The 25,568-nt window shown below is 36.7% G+C and overlaps 4 protein-coding genes across 8 annotated transcripts; 1 reads left to right on the forward strand and 3 right to left on the reverse strand.

The window, feature by feature from the left end:
- Positions 1–3,802: 3,802 nt before the first annotated feature.
- LOC126786147 (tRNA A64-2'-O-ribosylphosphate transferase) lies at positions 3,803–6,859 on the reverse strand. 2 transcript variants are annotated; one of them, XM_050511888.1, is made up of 7 exons: positions 6,489–6,859; positions 6,256–6,413; positions 5,230–5,926; positions 4,962–5,050; positions 4,766–4,874; positions 4,595–4,654; positions 3,803–4,249 (listed from the first exon to the last, which is right to left on the reverse strand). In XM_050511888.1, exons 1-7 carry the CDS (start codon positions 6,778–6,780, stop codon positions 4,071–4,073), a joined length of 1,584 nt encoding a protein of 527 aa, XP_050367845.1. In that variant the 5' UTR covers positions 6,781–6,859; the 3' UTR covers positions 3,803–4,070. The 2 variants fall into 2 exon arrangements, with proteins under 2 accessions (XP_050367845.1, XP_050367853.1); XM_050511896.1 differs by having other exon boundaries at positions 6,256–6,408; positions 6,489–6,714.
- A 925-nt stretch (positions 6,860–7,784) lies between these two features.
- Positions 7,785–10,756, reverse strand: LOC126787829 (senescence/dehydration-associated protein At4g35985, chloroplastic-like). Its single transcript, XM_050513745.1, has 5 exons — positions 9,907–10,756; positions 8,796–8,920; positions 8,546–8,712; positions 8,374–8,458; positions 7,785–8,184 (listed from the first exon to the last, which is right to left on the reverse strand). Exons 1-5 carry the CDS (start codon positions 10,486–10,488, stop codon positions 8,019–8,021), a joined length of 1,125 nt encoding a protein of 374 aa, XP_050369702.1. The 5' UTR covers positions 10,489–10,756; the 3' UTR covers positions 7,785–8,018.
- A 5,733-nt stretch (positions 10,757–16,489) lies between these two features.
- Positions 16,490–18,367, forward strand: LOC126791554 (cytochrome B5-like protein). 4 transcript variants are annotated; one of them, XM_050518018.1, is made up of 7 exons: positions 16,490–16,643; positions 16,719–16,766; positions 16,862–16,954; positions 17,092–17,132; positions 17,227–17,304; positions 17,409–17,500; positions 18,121–18,367. In XM_050518018.1, the coding sequence occupies exons 3-7, from the start codon at positions 16,888–16,890 to the stop codon at positions 18,203–18,205; spliced, it is 363 nt and encodes a 120-aa protein (XP_050373975.1). In that variant the 5' UTR covers positions 16,490–16,643; positions 16,719–16,766; positions 16,862–16,887; the 3' UTR covers positions 18,206–18,367. The 4 variants fall into 4 exon arrangements, with proteins under 4 accessions (XP_050373975.1, XP_050373992.1, XP_050373984.1 ...); XM_050518035.1 differs by having other exon boundaries at positions 16,865–16,954; XM_050518027.1 differs by lacking the exon at positions 16,719–16,766 and having other exon boundaries at positions 16,492–16,643.
- Positions 18,368–18,634: 267 nt separating this feature from the next.
- Positions 18,635–22,972, reverse strand: LOC126787269 (uncharacterized). Its single transcript, XM_050513183.1, has 14 exons — positions 22,709–22,972; positions 22,261–22,316; positions 21,989–22,163; positions 21,761–21,862; positions 21,502–21,573; positions 21,065–21,181; positions 20,881–20,958; positions 20,643–20,705; positions 20,456–20,552; positions 20,265–20,343; positions 19,966–20,177; positions 19,472–19,617; positions 19,263–19,385; positions 18,635–19,156 (listed from the first exon to the last, which is right to left on the reverse strand). Exons 1-14 carry the CDS (start codon positions 22,802–22,804, stop codon positions 19,007–19,009), a joined length of 1,566 nt encoding a protein of 521 aa, XP_050369140.1. The 5' UTR covers positions 22,805–22,972; the 3' UTR covers positions 18,635–19,006.
- Positions 22,973–25,568: the final 2,596 nt, after the last annotated feature.

A 25,568-nucleotide genomic window follows, 5' to 3' on the forward strand; every position in this document is an offset into this window, starting at 1 on the left:
TTTGTCATTTCGATGACGAGAATTAGATATTGAGCATGAGATTTAATTTATACAATATGAGGTGTGATTATTGTACGTGGTTTTAACATGGTGTTTGTTAAAACGTTTTGTCTTCGGACGAGTTTTGTTTTCGAATGAGTTTTGTCTTCGGACGTGTTTATGAAATATGACATGTATATGATATAATGGATTATATATATATTGTATAAATGGTAAATATGTACATATATATATATAGTTTGCTATATAATATACTGTTATGATTTTATCGTGTTTTATGTCATTTTGATGACGAGATTTATATATCGAGCATGTGATTTTGATTTGTACAATATGATGTGAGATTATTGTACGTGATTTTAACATGGAGATTGTTAAAATGTTGATTTGTCTTCGGACATGATTTTGGTACAATATGATGTGAGATTATTGTACGTGTTTGGCAAGTCGGAACCTAGCCTTTGGCCGGGCGAAAGTTACGATACAGTTAGAGCTCTAGTATGTCTGCCGTAGTACTGCATGTGAGGTAACATGTGGTTATCTGCTCATGGGTACTCAGATTGTTTTGGATGTTGGGTAGCGGGTGGCTATCCAATATCGGCGGTGTATTACGAGAGGGGTAACAGATGTGTACCAGCATTCTTGGTACCCGTATTATAAATGCATTTGGGTAACCAGAAGGGTTACTTAATTTCTCATGAGCGCTTCTTTTCATATTTCTTTGGGACAACCAGATGGGCCGTCCATTGACTCATGAGTGCGTTTATATTTGTTTGATTTGTGGATTTTCGTATATATATTAATATGCGAGTTATATTTTCATTTTACTCATACGAGCTGTAAAGCTTACCGGGTTTGTGTTTACAATCCCGGTGCACCAATTCGATGGTGTAGTGGATAACTCCGCAGGTGTGGATTAGCGGGAATTGACGGACCGCTCAGAGGACTTGAAGTTATTTATCTCCAGCTTGTGTGAGGATTTTGTGTGATTATCTTGTGAGGTTGTTGTGAGGATTATACATTTCTTTTTGTTATAATGTTGAATTATAATTTGGTTTGTAATAATCGGTTTGACTGAGTTGTATTTTGAACTCAGAGATGATCCGCTGTGGCATTTTAAATGATTTCGATTTCATCGAGATTGTTTGGTGTTTAACAACTTTGAAATTTTGAGTTTTTAGGCTCAGAATTTTGGAGTCGTTACAGCAATAAAACAGGTGAACGGATACTGAACTTCAGAATTATCTGCGATGCTTGAATTAAGTGATCCAATTGCTATACGTAATATATATATTCCCAGCTAGAATGTAAAAACGTACTAAACAGATACGGAAAGAAACTTATTTGGAAGCTCTTTATATATCCAACCTACCTATTTGTCATATATGACTGTTCATTTCACCCAAAAAAGAAGTGATGATCGAGTGGTTGATGCAATATTCGGAGCAAAGCATCTAAGGGCAACTCTGTCTGGTATTCTGGCCCATCGATCTTCTCCATGATCGATGATCAACTTGTCAGTCTGCATTTTGCAAAGTCGGTGATCGATCTTACCAATAATTTACATAAGCTCGATCGTTGTCGTAAAATGGATTATATGTGCTTCAATATTAATGCAGGACTTCTCCTGCGTAATCAAATACATGTATTTATGATACATTTGTATATGTATGAATCAATTCTAGATTCTCTGATCGAACAAACAAAGAAGTACGTACGTATGTTTGTTTGCACAAAAGAATATATCGAATCAATTATATCTAGGAATATGATGATTTCATATTCTGATTCTTCGTGTCAGGGAAAAGAGAGAATTAATTTGAAAATCATAGCAAGCTATCTTTAATAAACGAACAGAAAGATATAAAAATTAGATCTTCCCGGATCAACGATATATCTTTGAAATATCTCTTTATGAGTTTCTGTATGGTATTCAACTAGAAACAGCACACGTGCAAATGCAACATAATCATACTGAAATATATCAATATAGAACTGAGACCAGGACTCCAGGAGGCGTACGTTGCTTCTTCTCTAAGATTAACTAGCTAGCAAGGTTTAAGCTTAAATGATTGCCCAATCTGTACGTGGTAGTCCGAAATCCCGAAGTTTACATCCTATTCTTGGTAATTTATATTTCCTAGCTATGTGAAATTAGTACTTGAAGTTCATGCATAGCAGGCAAGTGCCTTGCCCTAATTATGACAAGTTTTTCAGTGAAATCAAACTCATATTTTCAACGAGTTGCATAAAAGATCAGAATAATTTTTCGTCTCTACGTCGCATATATAGACGGTCCCGGATTTCTCGGCGCAAACTTGGTTTGTAACTTTGTATTGTAGTAATAGTAGGGAGAATGGCTATAATTAACAATACTTAACAAAGAGGTGTGCTTAACTAAGCTAATCTCAAACGGTGGAATAAGTAAATAATATTCGTGCGACAATGTGGAGGTACTACTTTCCATCAATAACACAGTTAATCCTACGTAACAGATGGTGAATTGGTGATGGGATCATTAACCACTGCTCACCTTATAATAATTGGATCAAAAACAAGAATCCCGCAAAAGCTCTTGTGCCCACATTTTGCTTTCAATATGGTTAATAATAGATATATAGCGAGACGTTAAGCATATGAACCATGTGTCTTAAATCTTAATTGATGATTAAAACTGGTCAATCAACTAAGGTAGTAGGCCTTCCACGATTTAAAAGGGGTTAAGTACGTACGTTTATATATTAACTAATGAACAAAGTAATGTATATTCCCTGCTTTTTAGGCAAACCCTAATGAGAATGTTCGAGATGTCTGAGCTTATAAAACTCACAGTAGGCATGGGAAGTCACAGTAGGCATGGGAAGTCACAGTCGTATCTGCCTTGCGATTTCCAGTTTTTATGTAATGTATATTAGCAATATTAGTGGGTTCGTTAAAGGTTCATCGTAGACATTAGCAGTTCTTAGTATACGTACTAATACCACGTGATATATTCCAACCAAAAAGCTCGGTAAGCAAGCAGGTTTGAGTTCGATCTGCTTATGCTTCTTGATGGCTTTGGTTTAAGAAACGAGAAGTAATGTGCTTTTGTACGTAGAGGCTGTTTGTTGACCAAGGCAAATGATATGCACGTATCAACTAATTAGACGAATTAGTTGAGATCAGTAACAACAAACAACCAATTACGTACATGATAGTCTAGTTCACAATAAGCCAGCTGGAGCAAGAAATTTACGGGTTAACCTAAGAAGTGGGAATTGAGATAAGTAATTGGTACTACGCTCTTTAATCCGAGTCCGCAAGTTTTCTTGGTCGGGATGGTTCACTATGATCACTGAAGAAAAAGTCGGCAAAAGAATAGAACTCAGATTGATTGATAAGAGGCATCATGAAAATGACGTAAGATAAATAACAAGATATATGCAAACATGACGAAGGTACATCACGAAAGGGGATACAGAGGCTCCATTATTTTCACTTTCAAAGCCAAAGTGAAGTCTTTTCATATATTAAACAAGGAATCTAACACACCTTTTTCTTCTGTTTCTTCATATTGATAGAGCTCTCCCTTGATAGCTCCATGATATTTTATGTAACAGAGAAGATTATCCATTGGCATATCACGTCTATAAAGTAAAGGCTATATGTAATGGGCCTAGGGTGGGATAGGGAGCATCCCCATTTTTGGTAAAGGTAGATTTAGTGCTACTGTAATCTTTTTTGTATTCAATCCTAGCCAAGCAAAGAAAGATGGTTCAAATATGTGAATGCTTGGGCTGACCTTCAAGCAAATTTGTGAAAATTGAAGTCACAAAGCTTGTTTTATAGTCCAAAGTTCCTTTCCTTGATTTGTTACAATGAATGCTCGCTCGTTTTATACAAATAATTTCTCCCTCAACTAATGTTACAACAGAATGGCATCTATCAGCTTGATCACTTAGCTATATCATGGCGAGCCTGTACCTGGAATAACTTCAGCCGCAAGTACACGAAAGAGAAAATTTCGTCTAAAACCAGCTGAGTTCAGATGACTCGTCATCAGCTGTTGGCATTACTGCAGCACTGAAGGCCTATGCAGGCATGTTTATAGAACCAGCTCTTCCACCGGTAAGAAAGTTAAAAACCTGCTTTAGGTTCCCTCTTGATGGCCTAGCATTTACCACATATTTGCAGACGGTAATAAGTCTTCTCCGCATTTCCAACTTAGTAATAATTGTCTCACTGAAGAAGTTTCCCCCGTCGAACGTTCCTAATGAAAACAGGGAGGTTTGGAATCAAACGAGCAGAAAAATGTTGAAGGCAAGCAAGATAGCAATCACAACACTTGAACTAAATGGTTCCTATCCTTACAAAGTACGCATTGGTCCATGGTTAGAAGCTGCAGAATGAGATATGTATAATTGGCATGTACCAAGGAGAAGGTTGCATGGCAAAGCCATTTTTGCAATCATGTACAAAGGAGATATCTCTAATCATCATTGCAGTTATGTGCCATCGCTCCTAAACTTACCAGGAAACATGACAATACATATACATGCGGACAGACCACAAAGAGAAAATGGAAGGAAATAACCAACATAAATACGAGGTATACCTTCTTCGTCAAATAAGGTTGTCAAAATTGCCAGACAGACACATACACTGATATCTTCCCCTGAAAGCAGAGAATAATAAAACATATTAGAATCTGTAATTCAATATAAGGTCATCTAAGCCCAGTCAAAATGTAATCCAAAGTGCTAGCCAATTGTTGTCAAGCTTTTACCATTATCACAACAAATTAGAAGCGTCTTCCCTTGGCTGAGATTCAACTTTGCAAAGTTCATTGCAGAAGGGAGATTATTTAACAAGGAGAAGCGATCAAACTTTGATGTCTGCCAAGAAATTCGGAGTTAGTGGAGTATTATACAGTGACAAATTAAGGTAAGAGAAGGCTTTTTTTCTTAATTTAAAAGACTCACCACCATAGGAAGATATAAATATGCTTTAGGATCAGCAGGGATAGACGTCTTATCACAGTTTAATATGCAGTCAACTTTAGATACTCCGGCTACACCAAACAAGGTAAAAAAAAGGGTCAGTAAGATGCATGAAGAACCAAAAAAGGGTAAAGCAGACAACATACAAACATATGACAAGAATGTCATAGAATGAAAGGTCTAGCTGTAGGAACTTGAGTTGTTTGATTTTGGTTGCAAGCAAAAAGTATGAGTTGCTAATGTGGCATACCATTTTGAGATGTGCCTACAGCAAGGTTAGTCGAGCCAAGCCAAGATATAACAGAATCTTCATCAGAAGAATTTCGATTGATATTTGCAAGATCCGGAGCTAACTGGGACGTATCATCATTCAAATAATGATCTGATTTTGGTACCAAACTTGGGGCCTTAACAGTAACCTGAGGAGCATCCTGTCCCCTTCGAGCACGAGCCACTCTATCCTTCTCGACTATATCAGCCACCATCTGATTACACACTTCAGGCCCTGCATTTATAATATCACAGGCACGATTCCAGAATAGAGTAGGTGTTAAGCCTCTTGCCCAACTTTCTTCATCATCACCAGCTCCAGGTATATAGTTCCAGCTAAATTCTGAACTAGTCCTGTGTTGCACAACACCACTCGGGGATGATGCAGAAACAAGAATGATAGGTGTGAAATCCCAAGACTCGTGGTCTGGAACTTCATTTAACCAAATGACAGTTTTCTGTGATATCCATAGAGGGCGTAGAGGCTTTTTTAAACAAGAAGCAAGAGAGCTAATATCAGCTCCACTGGCATCCAACTGTCGAGTCCATTCTTCTAATCGCTCCTCGATAGAAGCCCTCTCTGTTCCAGAAACCCAGAGTGGAAGATGCAAGGAACAATCCCAATCAACAGGCATCTGTCTACTATCTCCAGAAAGTTCATCACAAGTACTCGACACCTAAGCACACACAAAAAAAAGTACTTAAAAGTCACAATCTTGATGGTCATATAAAATAAACAACAATGGTGAATCAACATATTCTTATATTCTCAAAGATGCAGATCAAAATCACCCAATCGATCACAATAATTTTTAATATCGCTAAACTTGGGCAATGTCTTTCCACGTACAAACATAAAAAGTATGAAAGTCTTATTAAACTTGGGCAAAGTTCAAACCAAATTTCTCAGAGACTGCAGACTCAATTTATCACACTTAATACTCAATAAAGAAAAAAAAATTTAAACTTGATAAAAGACTGAACCATGTGCTTTTCTAAAACTCACCCTATCATTAACCAGAGAACTCTGCCGCATTCTTTCCCTATGGTTTCGAATCGACCGGTTCAAAACACAAGTCCAAATGGGAATCGTCTTCGACATGCTATCGGGAAACCGCTTCCCTCTCCGAGTTGCATCCACGATGAAACACCCGCCCTTCTGTCCTACCCATGCACCCAATACATCACCAAATCAGAACCCACCAGAAACAGAGCAAGTTGAAACAGAGCGATCTGTACCTGCGAGCTGAGCGACGTGGAGGTTGAGGCGGGACGTGTTGAAGGACCAGTTGTTGTTGTGGCCGTCGGTGGACTTGAAGTAACACGTGGCGTGGAACGTTCGGGAGTACCAGAGGCCACATCGGAGGTTGGCGAGGAGAGGGAGGTCGGGCCAGAGCTGGAAGATTTCGGCGACGAAAACAGAGTCGTCGTAGATGGATCTGAGGGCGTTGTAGAGGGTGTTGTCCCTGCGCTTTATGGTTCTGGCGGCTCTGTATATGCTCAGCTGATGAGTATTCTCGTCGTCTTCCATGAGGGAGAGTACTGGATCTGTTTTGCGGAAAAGGTTTGGTTTGTGATTTGGCGGCGGGGACTTTTAACTATAAGAGGGAGGCTACATGTGTGCTACACAGAGAGCCACAGTATCTGCCGACATCATATGATTTATGTTCTAAATATCCTGATATATTTCTGATATTAAAAAAATGATACAATAAGTTATTTATTGGTCTATTATATCAGTCAACTAAAAAAATCAAGTCAAATGACGATCGGTTTGACCCGATATATCGGTGCTTTTAAAAAAAACTACGTCGTTCTGAAAAAAAAATTTAAAAAAAATGAAAATTTCGTCGATAACATTCGATGACGAAAGAGTTTATAATGAATGATCACCTCTATTTTTATTAATTAATACTATTTATGTATTTTAATTGTCAAAATAATCAAATATTTTTTTATGAAGTTTATTTATTACATTTACTTCTATAAGTTTTAATTTTTCAAGTTTATTTGATATATTTTGATGTATATGTTTATAAATATATTAAATTTAATTAAAAATTAGTAAAAACGATAAATCCGATATAATCTGATATATCTCGATATATCCATGTTATAGCTTTATTTTACAAAACCGATACGATGACGATAACCGCTATTTAGGCCATTACTTACTTTGTACCATGAAATAATACAGTTTGAAGTGGTAGTACTTCACTCTTGATTCTCTTCCTCAATCTTATATCTTCCTTTTATGAAAATTGCTGATACTGCTCGGAAAATAATAGAATGATAATTATACATAATAGCATCTGAATTCACGATTTAGGTTATCAAATCAATATTTTGAACTATTTGGAGCCTAACACTAATGCCTTGAGGTTTATTAGGTGCGCATCTCCGGTGATGTCTTATAAGATGGTTTTAGGTTTCTAATGCGAAGATCACGTTAAAACTTAATTTCATTATCGTGGTTATGATGAGGCATTTTCATTGATTCAACACACATGAATAAGTAGAATGTAAAATCCCAAAGAATGCTAATGGATACACCATTGGCTAATCTGATTCAGATATAATATAACAACCCAACATTCAAACTTGAAATCCACACCCTCACACACAATACAAGTAGCTAAAGTTTAAATTAATCTATCTTCGCTTCTACATGGTGCTTTAGAAGACTAAAGATCATCAATTCAAGAGATGAATATTCAGGCAGTCTTAGCAATTTCCATCAACTGATACTAATTTCGATCTGTTGGTCTTTTAAGAACTTTTGTTTCTATCTTTTGCACTCTTGAGTACTCCTGTTTTGACAGATGATGCAGGATTGATGGCCTTTCGTATTTTGAAGATGTTCCAAGCAGTGTTAGCACAATGACCCACCGTTGCAAATGCATGCTCAGTCGTTTCCCCTGCATCTTCCCCATACCTAGTGCTCAACAATAGCAATTCATGCCACAAATTAGAATAAGATCGAATCCATCTGTAATTACACTTGTAAGAGAAGAATAGCATTTAGTTCTACATTCACTGGATTCACCAACTAGGCTACTAATGTGCTAACATGATGTAAAATAGTTTTTCTGTCCTAGTTTGTAAAACCGGTGATTGAAATTACCTGTTGCTGACTATTCTGGTTGTTGCAGCAGAGGTAGCCGAAAGGGCTTGTTTTTCGGCAACTTCAGCAGCATCTAAAATCTTGTCTGCGCATTTGAGTATAATACATGTTAACATATGAAGTGCAAATACTTTTTTCTGTAGAACAACGAAATATGAATCTCAGTACTTACTGATAGCATCAAGTGAAGCCAAGAGGACTTGTCCTGGAACCATTTTTAGAAATGACTTCCCTGCTTGGGATTTAACCACAGGTGTCATCACTGATCCGGTCACGAGACCAACCCCATCAAGCATAGACTTGCTCAACTTTGATGTCATCTTTGACAACCTTCTCGCACTGAAGATAGCAACAGGAGAACATTAAAAACCCTGCCTATTCATGCTCACACCAGGTGAATTCTGTTCAATTTGAGACTTTACCGTTTCAAACTCTTGTTCATTCCACTCTTCTTGGTGGCACTCGAATTTTTGCTAGAACTTTCTTGTTTCACAAACTGTTTCTCCTCAGCTGGACGAGCCAATGTAGTCTCGCCTCCTTTTTGAAGCTGTTTGCAAGCAATTAAACCAGCTGATGTTAATCTGCATTCAGATCACATAGGTTTCTGGTTTCTGTTCTGTGTTTTACCCTTTTATAGCCAATGTGCTCTTGTTCATACCTATTATTCTACTGAGTATAGAAACACCAAACTTACATATCGAATAGAATTCAGAAGAATATATCATTAATCGTGCCTCAATGAACAAAAATATACGTCGCCACCCACCAAACCCTTATTTGCAATCAACTTATATCACAAACTAAAATTACTGGATTGTATGATTAAAGTTGGAGCTATTGATATTGATAATCTCCTTCAATATAGATATCAAGTTTTTCAATTAATATACATAGAGATTGCATAACTTACTATTACTCGGGTATTGATTATAGACTTATAGTTGCTTCGGTTAAGGATGAGATTGAAATCAATACTAGATGTTTCAATTAAGGACATGTCAATGGAAAAACGAATTTGTTTATGATAGCCATAAGTTTAGTAATTCTGAACAAAAATATGTTTTTTTTTCAACCCAAATAATATATTTTTTCTTTTTAATTTAACATAAATAATAGGTATGAATAAATTTTAAATGTGGGTTTACTTTTAAAGAGGTGTACAATTTTGGGTGTATATTAAATTACCCCTTAGTAATATCATTTCTGAGTGAAGGCAATGGACAAAAGAACGAGATTGATTTACAGGTAAATATATATGCAGGCACAGAATTAGCACTGATGGTAAAACATAATTAAACACTCTTCATGCATGATGTAGCCACCAAAATTAGAAAAAGGTAGTCTACGATAAACATAACTAAATCATAACATAGAACACATGTAATGTTAAGCGACCTCACATTCCAGTGTGAAGTAATGTTAATAGAATTAGTGGTACAAAGTTTTTCTGTTATTCTACCATGCATACTAGTATATATGATACTTTGTTGTAGTTAGATCGCTATGAAGGCCCAATTAAAAGTTAAAACAGACCTGATTGGCATAAGCATTGCTACACATGAATATTCCCCTAACAATCTGACCAGTTCCTCCTGCAATTGCCTTAGCCAAGACATTGTTATAGTCCTCAATCCTCGGTGCATACTCCTTCCAATCAACACCCTTAACATTCTTCGTAGCACTACTGTTCGAAGTGATCGTAAAGCACGAGTGCTCCTTCAAAAACGAATCCAGAAATCCCAAGTGACTCATATACTGCTCCGGAAAAGAGACCCCGTAGCTCAGAGGATCACCATCTCTCATAGGCAGAGAGAAGAGGTAGTGCAAATCATCTATCTTCACCACTGGCTCGTCTTTCGTCAAGGGCCACTGGAGCTCTTCACCGACTTCGATAATGGTGGCCAGAGAGATATTCTCGTCAAAGATGTTCTCGAGAATGAACTCGCCGGCGGCGAGCTCTAGGGCTTCTCCTTCTTCCATGAGGTGAACTCTGCATCCTGGGATTTGTAGGAGGATTTGTTGCTGTATGTTCTTGCTGGGGGGTTCTTGGTATTGCAGAGGCTGAGCAGCAGGTTGATCATACTTGGATTTGGATTTGGAACTGAAACAACCCATAGCTGCTGCAGCTTTTTTTGTTGGGAAGGAAACTGTTTATCTTTGTCTTTGGGGGAAGAATAGGTAAAGTTGAAGCCAGCTTTGTAGGAAGATTGATTCTTTTGAATTTGGTAACTTTATTGAGTTGATTCTATTCCTTCGCTACAAAATAATGTGGCTTTCGGTGGAGAGGAAAATTTAGGGTGTGACAGACTGTCTATGATGGTTGATACTTGATAATCAGTAGAGCACAGAACAAAGCAATGTTGAAGTTTTCTAGCAGTTTTTGAAGTGTGAAACCAAATTGGAAATTATTCGCAAGTGTTGGATATATCAGATTGAATGATCTCATATTATAGGTACACACTGGCCCTAGATGTGATGCTCTTCTTGGAATAGTATTGGTTAAGCTGAGGCCGCTACTTCTGAAGATACAGGGCCTTTCATTTGACTACAAACGTCCTAATACTCTATGAGTTGTCTTGCCACGTATTGATCAACTATTAAACTCTATACCGACATGTTAATTGCGTGTACATTTGATACTTAATAGAGAATTTAAAATGATACGGCTTACATATTATTTCCTTTTCTTCTTAGGCAATCTAAAATGATTCCCTTCTTCATATGGAATTTGAAATGTTTCCTTTTCATCTTAGGGTAGAAGTAACTTTCTTTGTTTCCTCTTCCCAATGGGAGTAATCAGGCCAAGTAATAATATAGTCGCAGAGTCCCTTGTTCCTTTACATAATCAAACACTCTCAGTAACTCCATTGATACTTGAAAGCTACTCGCAAATCTCTGTCATGGCTTCGGTAATATCTCAGTCTATTCATGAGAACTATTTGCCTGTATTTCTCATTCTAATTGCCGTTCTCTTGTTCATAATATCTTCAGAGGAAAACATTAGAGTCACCAGGCCTGGAATCGTCCTCACCCACTACAACACAAAACATGATTTCCGACCCTGAAAATGGTCGGAGAAAACCCTCATTTGGTCGTTAATACTCTTTCCGACTAAAAAAAGTTGGTCGGGCTCGGTCGGTACTACCTCGGTCACAAATGCTATTTTCCGACCATTTTGGTCGGAAATAATAACAATTTTTGACCAAAAAAGCCGTCAAAATGAGTTTGATTTAGGTCGGAAAAGCTACTTGATTCGACCAAAAATCTCGTCGTATTTTCGTCGGAAATATCTTTATATCCAACCAATTAGTTCCAACCACTCCTTCATCAAATTTTTATTTTTGGAGAGAATTGTTTTATTATATTTTAATTTTTTTTAATATATTGGGGTAAAAATGTTGCTCAATTATTATGTCAATAAATATAATTAATATTTAATTTAATTATCATAATGGCAACATACATAAATGCTTCTCTCTATCCATCCCTCTAATATACATTGCCACATACAATTTATTCTCACATTTCCTTTGTACCAAACACATTATTATTTCACTGTTCCTCAATTACAAATCATGTCACCAACCGACTACAATTGTAAATGCAAATTCGTGTCAATAGGCTATTAACATGTCACTATTGTCATGTAGAGACCAAAAACATAGCATAGATACAATAGAGACAACCCTTCAAAATACCAAGATGCTTTATCTATAATTAGCATGGTTTTTGATCAAATCAACCCCTCATCTTCATAGCGTCAGTAGCTTGCAACTCAACCTCAATGTCATCCAACTCTCTCTCAAACTTATCATTCGGACTCACGTAATTTATCTTTATACGCCATGCTTCTCATCATTGATATGTCAGTGGATCTTCAAATGTAAATAGTAAACAAGTTAAATTCATATACAATACAATGTATGATACATATATATACATATATGTATTATGAGAAATGAAAAAAGGTTTAACTCCAATACGGGCAATACCATCAATAATTCCACCATAACCTGCTAGCGCTCCTCGATTTTGACGACTATGAAACAATAATTTGGTTTTACTTTCAAGCTATAAACACTTCAACTAACAGCCATCCTAGATGTTGTGTGCTAGAGAAAATAAACATTAAGAGATTTTTAAGTTTAGAGGAAGAGAACATAGTGAGAGGTTTAAAGAGAGGAGAGGTAGAGATGATCGGAAGATAGAGAGTTAAAAAGGGAGAGAAATCTCCTCTGTTGAGTAATGCGGGGTGGGGAAGTGAAGGGAGAATAAAAGAAAATAAATGATTTAGTGGGGGGGGGGGGTTACCACTCCCTATTATTTTTCCTTTTGTTATTAGTTTGACCTAGAGTAGTGGGAGAAACGGGGAGAAAAAGATGGAGTTTAGAAAAATATATATATAAACCGCATGCATTTGGCGCCAATATTTCTCAATTTTATTTGAACTTTTCCCAAATGTTTTGGTAGAAATAATTGTAAGACTTTTATTTTATAATTTTCTTAAGGAGAGAAAAAAAAGGACTAAGGTGACACAATTTAATGGGGGTATGTTAGTCAGTTTTCTGGCTTTATATGAGTTCTTATATTTCTGAGACCTTCTAAAACTATTAAAAAATATCTCGTATGGTGAAAAATATACCCATAAAATTACAACGCTCTCAGAATTATATGATCTATTCGTCCATACATAAATTTTGAGAAAATAACCCCCGGGGGATGTAGATAGTTGTATAAAGGTTTGTTGTTACATAGATTTCACCTAGTGCTCGAGACCTAAACATTGACAAAAATATGTAAAATATTGAATCATAGCCACATTAATTAATTTCACTATAGATATGTCATGTGATCATCTTTCGATGATTAAAATAAATAAGTGTGTCATGTGACAATCTTCCAATAAATAAAAATATTCACATCGGAGATAACTAAGCATTTTTCTGACGACTATCTGACCAAACAAAATTTAATCGCAAATGCTTCTTTTTTCTAACGATTTTCCGACCAAACAGGAACTAGGTCATATTTGTTTATTTTCGACCACATTTACGACGAATAGCCAGCTCGTCAGAAATAAAATCTGACCCAAAATTATATTTCCGATGAAGAATTGCATATGGTCGGATGTACCATTATTACCGACCAAAAAAGACACTAGTCGGAAATATCTGGTCGGAAAAGGATGTTATTGTTGTAGTGACCATGGATATCATCGCCAATATACTCATGTTAATAGTTGTTTATATCCGCAGCGCCATTCTACTTGATTCATTCCATTCATCAATGATCGTAACAGTCGTCGTCCACATTGGGCTTTGTTTTATAACATTACTCTCTGTATTCAACTTGATCTTCACCTCGGCCTATATTTTTCGAGGACGGTGATCAGACTAAAGCAAGAGCTATACTACAAAGTGAAGTTTCTTTTTATCAGAATTGGCCCCAGGAAGCCCGAAGGTTATGTGATTTTGAGTTATCAAAAGGACATGGAAATGGGGTTTTGCAGCGGCGAGTGTGCGATTTGCTTGATGGAGTTTGAGAAAGGAGACAAGTGTGCGCTGCTAGATAAATGCGAACACACATTTCATCATCTTTGCCTATATCAGTGTTTAGCTATCTCCACCCGATGTCCAATTTGTCGTCAAAGTACCGGAGCTTGTACAAATGAAGTGGAACTTAATGCATCTGCTAGTTAAGATGCCCTAATTTTGTCCCAATGAAATCTTTTCTTTTCTTCACCCTCTGTAACACTGAAAAACCCATTCCAAAGAAAGAAAGAAAAAACAAGAAAAATCCATGTTCCTCAATTTATAATTACATTCATGTATATGCCGTAATACTATTTAGAGAAGCTCTAAATGGCCAAACCTTTAATCATTGCTCGCGCTGCATGCGATATGTGTACGTACTGCTCCTAACTGCAGCTCTCCAACAGCTCTGCAAATTCGGTTTTTAATTTCTGTGATTATGTCCCCTTATATGAACTGTGGTTATGTATTCTGATGAACTTCGTTTCCTATTTGGATTGGGAATCCCTTTTCATATTGATCTTCGTTAAGCATGACATGTACTCTTCTCTGTGGTGGAATTGGATTATTAGAATACAGTGGTTGTACTATCCTTTTGATCTCTGTTCTTCTTGGCTCAGTCGGGTTAGGATCAAGCTTCAAATAAGAGTCCCTCTATATAAATCAAAAGATTACAAGGCTAGTAGTCCGTAATTGCAGGTAATTAACCCTGTCATGGCTCTACCACTTTCTACTTTGATGTTGATATATCTCACTATAGTAGTCCTTAACGTCGCAAGGGTTAAACGTGAACTCCCACCTGCCCTCACAATAGTCATCTGTATACTGAATATACTTGGTGTCTTCATAACATACACCATTGTTCTTCTTTCCATTCCCTTTGATCGTCGTCATTCCGCAGACACTACCTCAAGCATAACAGTCATCGCCATTACGTTGGCGTTCGCTGTGTTACTTCTGGTTTGTGACTTAATACTTGTGCTATGCCTATACTGTTCAGGGAACAGGATGATCAGAGGGATGCAACATCTACGAAATAATGTGACATTTTTACTGGTGAGAATCGGTGCCAAGAAGCCTAAAGGCTATGCGATTTTCAGTTACCAAAAGGACGAAGAAATCGGGTTTTGCAGTGACGAGTGCTCTATTTGCCTGATGGACTACAAAGAAAAAGACGAGTGTGCATTGCTAGATAAATGTGGACACACATTTCACCATAAGTGCCTCCATATGTGTTTGAATCAATCCACCCATTGTCCACTCTGTCGCCAAAGTATCAAAGACCGTTCACAAAAGGAAACTCTATGTAACTGGTAAATGAGTTCATTGTATGTTCTTTTCCTTCTCTTTACAGGAAATGGATTCTATCTTTCACAACGGATTACATTACGTGCAAACAATGGCATGTATGGGTCTGGATTCTAGGATGTCATTTTTCGACACAAATTTGTACATACCATTCACCATTGTGAGCCTTTTATCTCACAAAAATTGCATGGTAGATTTGTTATTTGAGTGACGTCAACACATCAACATGTAACCCGGAAAATGACATGAACTTTTATTTTCAATCAAACATTCTACTCCACAAAATGTGGAGAAAATTGTTAAGTTTCTGAATTTGGTTATGAACATTATAGTTATGTGTAAAGGTTCTGAAAAGTGGTCATTGCAAAAGACTCATGGGTTTTGGATGGTAATGTGAATCACATATATTTGGTTTAAAATTGCTACTAAAGCAAAGCAATGTTTTTCAGTTGTAAATGTCTTATTTTGTTCTTTGATTAAATAGTGAGATGTTGGATGATATTAAATAGGGACTAATTGTTGGAGGATGTTATGTGGATTCATCATGTCCGATGTCTCGACCAAATCTTTGCTGCAGAAGATAGAAGCATACCGTTGTCATTCCAAGACATGGATAGAGTTTAGGTGGTTTTCAAAATCTTCAAGAATGAGCTCACTGGCCATGGCGATCTCAATAAGCAACATGTTTCCATCATATGCAGCCTGCACACTATCTTCATTAAAACAGTGAATACTCTGCAAACACAGCCCACAAGGTCACAAGCTTATAATGACTTATATAATAAATATTGGTACATAAATTATTGTCATAACTGCATCTATACTATTAATTACTCAAATACATTTTGTCAACCAAAACGCATGTGAAAATGTATGAACACTCTTGCACCATATTTTATTTTAAAATGAGATTATATAATTTAAGAATAATAAGATAAAATCCAAAATCAGAATAAAAAAGAAAAAAATGATTATTTAGATATAACTTTCCTTCCATATAACTACCAACTATCTCCATCATTTGCAATAACATCCATGTAATGAAATCTTATTTAAATTATAATTAACACCACACCGGGTGTGTTTTATTCTAGTGTTATTTACTTGCTCATTTTAATATTTCACTCTCATAGGATAATTTTCCAACCAATTTATTTGTAAAAACAAATATATCAAAATCAAAGAGCAAAATACCACATGTACATTTGGATCCGGAGCCGGATGAGGTCCAGGCCCATTGGGTCCGTACGTTCAGTCTAGTTTCATACGACTACAAACTCTCACTGAACCTCCGCAGAAATACAGGAACATCCAAATTGAATCTCAAGCTCAAGCTTTGAGCTCTCTCAATCAGTCTCGTTCTTTACACATACACACACGAACATAGTTTCCATTTTCAAACCAAAGTTCCTGGTTCATTTGTTGTGTTCTGTAAGTTGTTCTTACCTCATCTTGAATGCTTCAGAGATTTTCCAATTGATTTATTTCTCTTGTTCCATGGTTCAGTCTATGCATTGTGTCAAGCTAAATCATACCCAGCTGATCAAAATCATAGTAGGCTTCTTTTCATCTGTACTAAAGTCTCTGATATATATGTTTGAGTTAATTTGATGGGAATCTGTTGGGTGTGTTTTGTTTTGTTGATTCAGCAGTTGAAGGGGTTCATCTTGGAATTATGATTCTTGTTGTGGTGGCATTGCTTCTGTGTGTCTTTTTAGGAGCTTTCGCTCTGATCCCATCTGGTATTTTATTATTCCATTTTGCATGTTGTGAAGAACAAAAGCAATCTTACTTGAAATGCTGTAATGTCGAAAGTTTGAGTCTTTGTTAAACAACTAATGAGTTTGGGTTATAAACGAGACAATCTTTTCGGTTGCAGGGAATACAAAAAACGTAAAGTCAAATTCTAAAGCTGAGAAGGTATAATTTTACTTCTTAAAGAAAAAAATTATCATCCGTTTCAGTTTTCTTGAAATGAAATTTGAGCAAATTTTTATGCTACTTCCACTGCCAGACAGCCAAGATATACACTAAAGCTGAGGTTGCTTTGCATAATAAACGAACAGATTGTTGGGTGATTATCAAAAACAAGGTGAAATCCTTAAATTTCATGTTTGTAGGAGATCTCTTGTGCTTCGTTCAGCCTTCACGTGGATTTGCGTTTGATATTTGCATTGTTTTGTTCAATGGCTGTAGGTGTATGACCTCACACCATATGTAGAGGTACACCCGGGTGGTGATGCCATCCTCACACATGCTGGGGATGATTCAACTGTTGGGTTTTATGGGTAAGTAGTATCTCTGTGCTTAAAATGCTTATCTAATTGCAAAATAATAAGCCTGTTTTCTTAGCTGATTCAGTTTACACCCATGAATATTCAGAGAATGTTCCACAAACTATAGTATGTCTGTTGATATTGAATGTGACTGGATAGTATTATAGTTTCATTAGATTGTTGTCAACTAAAATCATATTTGAATGGGATGAAAGTGATTTATAGCAGCTTTGTCAGCCAAGTGTGTATGCACGTGTGAAATGAATCCATTTATTCACAGCTCCCACTCTAATCATGTTTTACCTCCAAAGGTTTTACATCAATGTAGAGAATGTGTTTTTATTGGTTTGTTCTTGGTGCAAAGCTATAGTTTGATCTCAACCTTCCTAGATAGATCTGATCAGTGTAGATGGAATTTCTTAATCTTATGATCTCTGTACTTATGTGTTTTTATTGGTTTGTTCTTGGTGCAAAGCTATAGTTTGATCTCAACCTTCCTAGATAGATCTGATCAGTGTAGATGGAATTTCTTAATCTTATGATCTCTGTACTTAGCACCTGCATTATTGCAGCAACAAGCTTATGGCAATGACATTGCTGACAATATCTTCTCACATTTTCATTTTTTGTAGGCCACAGCATGCTAGCCTAGTCTATGACATGGTTCATGAATTCTATATTGGCGATCTGGAGCCTGAAGTTGCTGTAACTAGTTAGTCATTACTCGTTAGGCAGTAAAATCACTAGGAAATGTACTACTCTTTTAGCCACTGGCATTCTTTCTGTGTATTCAAACAATTTCTACTTGGTTTCTCCATTGCCTTTATCACTTGTTTGCAGAGTCTGCTTAGTGAATCTAATGTTTCTCGCATGAAAGCCCCCGATGAGCATTTTGGTTATTGTGATCACTCTGATAGTCGAACTTTAATATGAAATTGTACACACGAGTTCTGCCATCTATATTTGAGGTGACTGCTCAGCCAGTATCTTTTGAAAACCTGACCGTATGCCCTGTTGCAATTGCAAATAATCTCGGATTCAAATTTTTGAAACAGTCGTACTAATTACCAAGTTTACTTGTTTTAGTCAATAGAAGTAGTAATCCTAACATAGATATGTAAAGCAGGTAACTGGAACAATAACAGGAAGAACCAACTGCAAAAGACTTGAATTGAATTATCTGATATGTACCAAGAACATATGGAAATCACTTCTCTAGCTATCATTTGAATCTCTGTATAAGAATTCAGGTTACAGAACTAAAGGAGAGGCTGGGGGGAGTGAGTTACAAATCAACCCAGACATAATGGGTTGAGGCTGAAGAATCAAATGGATTTGAATGGGGTTTTAAAAAATGAAGCAAAAATTTCCTAGCAACACTCTAACCAATAACCAATAATTGAATTGCCAACCAATCCACAACCCCAACAAATTTTTCTTCCAACACTCATAACCAATTCGATCTTGAGAGCTGGGCAACTGAATCACCATACGTTTCACTTCAACTGAGCAATTTTCCTAGCTGTCGTATTTCTTCGGTTGATACCACTGAGCCAAACTTCTGGCCAAAGAGCTGAGGAATGACAGCTTTGGAGGAGCTCCTTTCTTCCCTAAATGCTTTCCTCCCAAATCCGTGTAAACTGGACCCATATCCTTGCTTCGTTCAATCTTCAGGGATAATATTTCAGAGCAGGTCAGAAAGAAGGAAAAAAGTTCTACATCTTCACATGTAACACACATACTAACTACATAGAAAGAAAGTCAGTCAGCATACCTGGAATATCTTCCCATTCTTCAGGTGATATCGAATACCGGACCAATTGATAGACTGAGTAAAATGAGAACGGAATGCAGAGATGGGGTATAAGAAGTTATCAACAAGAAGTGCGATGAATACCTGCCATTCAAAAAACAATACATTAACATAGAATATTAATACCCGTAATGCAATTCAGAGTCTCTTCAGGAAACAAGGTTACTTACAAGTCCCCAGTTATATGTAGCAAGTGACAGGTTAGGTGCCTCTGGTGATAGCATGTTGCATAGATGGACTTCTATCCTTGTCAAGTTCCACATTGAAAAAAGTTCCACTATAGTGCACACAGCTAGGCATCCTACAAGTGTCAAACCTGGGAAAAGATCGTTGCAACAGTCAGCCCTATGATTTTGGTTTGCATCGAAGAGAAAAAATATAAATCAAGGGTAGTACAACTTTTATAGTTTAAACTACAACCAGGTTGAAGTTTATCATAATCAGATGCAACTCAGGTGCACCAACTAAAGGTGAAACACAGGATTCATATTTTGGAAATCAGGATCTTTGTTAAAACCCTGATTTGCAGTACTGTCTAAATTATCCACCCAATGACCACAGAAGGACTCGAAAGCATGGCATCAAAACTATATCCTCCACACTGATTTTCCCTACATTTATTCTCTAATTAATAGCTACCTAAAAGGCAAACTAGGGTTCTCACCACCAAAAGTGAAGGTTGTCTCCTCAACTGAATAACCCTTAATATACATTCGTAGGGCTGCTGTTACATGAACCATGGCCATCACGTATGGTGTTACAAAACCCCATGAGAGATAGCAGTGGACAGTAAATAATGCGCGGTTCATAATCCAGTTAACCTTTGTCAAATATGATTCCAGTACAAATGTCTGCTTCCTCAAGTAATTCCAATACCTACATTAAAAGCCAAAATGGTAAGTTAAACAATTCTTCAGGCATGAAGTTTCTAGTTTCAGTATTGTATAATTGTGCATAACAAACCTTGAGAAACTTAGATCACTTGCAAGGGGATGAGGAAAGACAGCAACTGGAGGTGATGTGATGAGCCTCTTGTGAGCCCCTGGAAAAGGTGAATAACATCAGTAATCACGCATTGACACTAGAAATGATACTGCACTTTGGTGAAGGCCTGCATTGTGGTTGTAACCAGCTATATAATAATGAGATTATACCAGCTATAGCTGCAAGAGTCATATCATCAGAGTAACCACCATCTCTGAGCCCTGAGACCACACCATAGCGATCAAGTCTAAAATCATCCGCATGCATCTGCAAACAATCTCAAACAGTTAGGCTCTTGTCTCAAATTTATATACTGAAAGCTAGATAAAAAGAAAAAGTTAGGTGATAGCTACTTGCCATCATGCAACCTCCCCAAAGAAAGAATGTCCTTCCACCGGTAGCAAAGCCCATTGAGCAAGGCTGTTGACAACAAAAATTTCAGAAATCAATGAGTCAGACTTTTAAGCATCCCCAAAGCAGTACTTTATGCCACTATAGTTTGTGTGATTGTACTTTATCTAATTTTGTGAGCATTGGCATTAGTGATGCAGAATGATATACAATTTGAGTGTAAAAAGAAAAGATGGTATTATACCATATGATATTCATAAATACAGTAACTCCCTAAACTTCCTGAAGGCAAATCAAGAGGGTATCCAGTTTGAATGAATATCTGCACGTCATTTCAACAAAGATAACACCATTTAATAATCTGATGTCAGAACCACAAGAAATTAGAAATGGGAAATATATGTTGTATCAGAGTACAGGTATCATACATCAGGATTTTTCTCCATCTCAGCAGTAAGGGCACCAATTGATCCAGGGTGGAGCCTAACATCATCATCCAAAAAAAATACATACTTGCTGTCTTTGTGCATTTTGTCCACTCCAACCTACAAAAGATCATCACTATCTAGTAAAACACAATCTAACGAGATAAAGCACAAGAATTTCACATAATAAATTCAACATGCAATAAGTCTAAAGCCAAATCTAAACACGTGACCATGAACTTTTCGTTACCATTTGACTAGAATCCCCTAAGGGAAGTTACACAACAATCACTCCAATCCAGTATCTCATCTAGAGATCATCCAAAACTAAGAGCAAGTAAGAATTCATAGATGGAACAGAAAACCGAAGTTGTATTACACCTTTGAAACTACACAGCATAATAGCAAATAATATTCCAGCTTGTACACTAGAAACATACCAATTGATTATGAATCTTCTGACTGCAGGTTGTTGAAAGACCAGCCACAATAATCTTAGCATCAACCTCGTCCTGAAACAGAACCGTGGTAGGTAAATGAGGGTTATATATTGAAGACGATTATTTTGTTTCAACATCAGCGATTTAACTAATATTTATAAGAAGCAACTAACACATCCAAGCACATATTATGGCATGGTCTCTGGTAATTTGCTTTTGTGATTAAAGAAGACTTGATATGTTAATAGAAGAACCGTACCTTAAGTTCAGATGTGAGCATAGATACAGCACGGTAGGCAGGGTCTTCTGTACTTTCCACCACAAAAAGAAACTCTAAAGGACCCCCATAAAGAGAGGTGATCTGTGTTCATCCATAAAACCAAAACCATGAGCATCCTCGTCAGCAATTGGATGAACACACAAATGGTTAATGTAATACAAACGAACAACACCTATTCCTCGATCACCACACAAATGAGTCCCTCACCTGACTTCTCCAGTTATGTAAATTGTGTTCCCCAAATCCTTTCAGAGGCATAACTACAGACACTCTAGGCAAGTTGACCTGATTCGAGTGCTCGAGTTCCATTATATCCTGGCATAGGAAAGCAAAGCTGTTCCCCCCTCTCATACTATCCTTCATTCGTTTAATCTCCCTATTCCTGAATCATTAAACAAAACAAACACAAACATGTTGAACACCAATCCCCAAATGTCATACAAGGCCAATCCAATCACCAAACCAAAGAGTTCAAGTACCTGACATAAGCTGCACAAACCCACCCCAAAGCCAGAATCAAACATATCAAACATCCCTGCATCACCATTAAACAACCAAGTTAGAAACTTTTACTCGCACCAAAATCCAATACTCCAAAAGTTGATGATAACAAAATCAAAAAACATTACAGACAGTGAACTAATCATTACTCTAAAACATTCAAAAAATCCATTTCTTCAAAACCAAAAAAAAAAAAAACCAAATCTTTGACTTCCCGAAGAACAAAAAAATCGAAATCAAAACCGAAAACTGCCGCCAGAAACAAATCACCAAAGATTTTCAAAGCCTCGAAATCGCCGACTCCACAATCCGAGCTCGAATTCCGTCCACATTAACAAAGCAAAACAGCTCCGGCGAGCAAACAAATTCAAAAAAAAATTTCGAAAAATCAAAACAAAATTCAAGAGGTGGATCTGAGCGAGGAACCTGAAGCTGGAGGAAGACGGCGAAGGGAGCACAGAGAGTCCGGCTGAGAGAGAAGAGGAACGAATCGAGAGGATCCAATGCGGCCGCCGTCGACATTCTCCTTCTTCTTCTTCAAACGACAACAAAAGCTTCAACCTTGGATAAAAGGCCGCGGCCGGCCTCTCTCTCTCCGTCTCGGCTTGCCGGAGACAAAGACGAGGCGACGAGGAGGAGAGGAGAGCAGGCGCGTCGGGGTCAAGCGCGCATTTGGTCCTCTCAGATCGCCGGGATGGTCTGAAAACGACGCCGTTGAAGAGAAGAGAGATAATGTGGGGGGTGTGACAGAGCGGGTAAGTTAATAAAATTCGAAGGAGGAGAAATATGAGAGCGAACCCAATTCTTATTTTGGGATCGAGCTGGCAAAGTTCGTTTTTTTTTTTTTTAAGGTGATTAAATGATGAATACAGTTGGAGAGGAAAAATGTCTCAATTTTCTGGTTATTTATAGAGAGGAGGAGGAGGAGGTGAGCTGGGGATGGAGACAATCTGGCAATGAGAGAAAGGAAGATGCTTTGGTTGTGATCCGAATCTGAGAGAGGGAGGGTGTGTGTGTTTTGCATCACTGTCGCTGTCTCTGGTTCATCCCACTCTGTTTGTTTTTGTTTTGGATAAATGGTGTTCTGGATGTAATGCTTCATCAGGTTGGCCGGCCGTTACAAGCTGTCCGGCGAGTGTCAGAGGGAATGACCAGCTGGTTCTAATAAGTATAGAACTATAGAGAGTGATACGGATTATCGTAGCGGGATAGAAATTTTGATTAATTGAAGTCAGCGACGCATAGAAATATCTACTCATGTGAAATCAGGTTTCAAGAGAAGGATCGTATGTGATCTTTAAAGTGTTCGACATGGAGAGAGGAGAACACTTGGGGGTTCGTATCGGTATAAAGTTTGTATGCATGACTCTTTGTTATTTGTGTATATTTGTATTATGGTCCTATATATGCAACATTTAAATTTTTTTTTACAATATATATATATATATATATATCTCATCATCTGAATAGAAGACCGTTGATTCATCGAACATTACCTGAGTAAATTAAATTTTATGTTTGCGATTCTTTATCATGTTAGTCTTTAGAACTTGATTTTAAAAAAAGTATAATTTCAAGTCATATATGATGCAAAAAGTTGGATTTCTAAGATACATGAGGGATAGTCAGTTTGACAATTTAATATCTAATGTTTCAAAAAGAACATCTTGATACATGAAGTTATATTTTATATGACACTTTAGTACATATGTTGACTAATAAAGAGTAAAATAGATATTAAAGTATATATCTATAAAAATACAATAAAAATATAAGTTTTATGTATTCATTATGAAATATGGTATATGTGAAACAATCTCAATCATTCAACTTCAACCCTTACAATGTTGGAGTTTATTATTGCAGCTTGAACAAATGGAGAGACTTGGTGAAGCTCTCTACCAATTATTGGCTCTATATCAACAAGATGCGTGTACGCTATTGATAGTTTTCAAATTCTTATTACATGGATATGAGTCATGACAGTAATGAGGCTAAACATAAAAGATGCCATAAACTAGAACGCTCTCTGAACATCATAATTTTCCCAACTAACAAATCCACTATAATTATCTCAACTTGAGTTCATATTTAGGACCCACAAAATGAGAGTATATGGAAGAAATTGTGGATATACCATCTCTTCTGGGATCAAATTCACATGTTGAGCTTTTTAGCAGTTTTTCTGGTGATGACAGATATCTAGATTCAAATTGGATATTATATATCCCGGTTCATGACTTGGTTTAGCACAAAACTGATGGAGGTGAAACAATTTTTCACATGCAGAGGCGATTTTGGGAGCAAAATCGGGGCTATATCATGTCGTGTATGTATGAGTATGACAACGTTTGTAACTCAAAGGAATGACTCGTGCCCTTTTTAGCAAATCAATCGGACTCAGACGACAAGTTCTTCCTGGTAAATTAAAGTAGCAGCTGACCCATGCGTGCTACAATAACACATAGCAGGTACTCGGGGGTAAATATCCACTGATATTGTGTAACATTTTATGATTTGGTACGTATGTCATTATACAACATGACGATTTACACTAAATCGAGATTAGTAACTTAACATAACTTCACTTTCATGTGGTGTTTGAACGTAGTTTTATAAGGAACAAATGTAAAACTAACTACGTAGCGCTAGTAGCAACTGTTTGAAGTGGTGAAACTGTGGACCATAAAAGTTTGGATTCATTCCTCCTATGGTATTTAAAGTATGGCTACTTGGACAATTTGGTACTCGATGTATAAAAACAGACAATTTGGTACATGAAGTTCTCATTTGTAAGTCATTTTGGTACCTCTATCAATTTTGATAATACTGTTAGAGTTATTTTCATCATTCTAGCTCTAAACTCATTAAATTCACATTTTTCTTCATTTATTCCTATAATTGTGATCTCTTTGGAGATAATTAAATTGATATATCTACTCCACTTAGCATCCACTTCACATATATTAAAAATATTTTTTTCTTAATATACTTATTGTCCTAATTATTTTTTGCAAAAGAAATAAATTGTATTTATGCAATTGTAATTTGTTATTAAAATATATTTTTAAAATTATTTATAATTAAAATTAATTTAGATTGATAGCTACATTATGAAAAATTATATACGTAAATCATCACATATACTAAGTGGATGAGTTATCAAATTTTTAGTGATAATTTAGAGACAATTTGAAGGTATTATGAAAAAATGAGGTAAAATAGAGATAAGATGACGGAAATAACCCTGAAAATATAGTCAAAATTGACATAAGTACCAAAATGG

Source organism: Argentina anserina, chromosome 1, assembly GCF_933775445.1.
Source record: "Argentina anserina chromosome 1, drPotAnse1.1, whole genome shotgun sequence".
In the NCBI taxonomy this organism is placed as follows: Eukaryota; Viridiplantae; Streptophyta; class Magnoliopsida; order Rosales; family Rosaceae; genus Argentina; species Argentina anserina.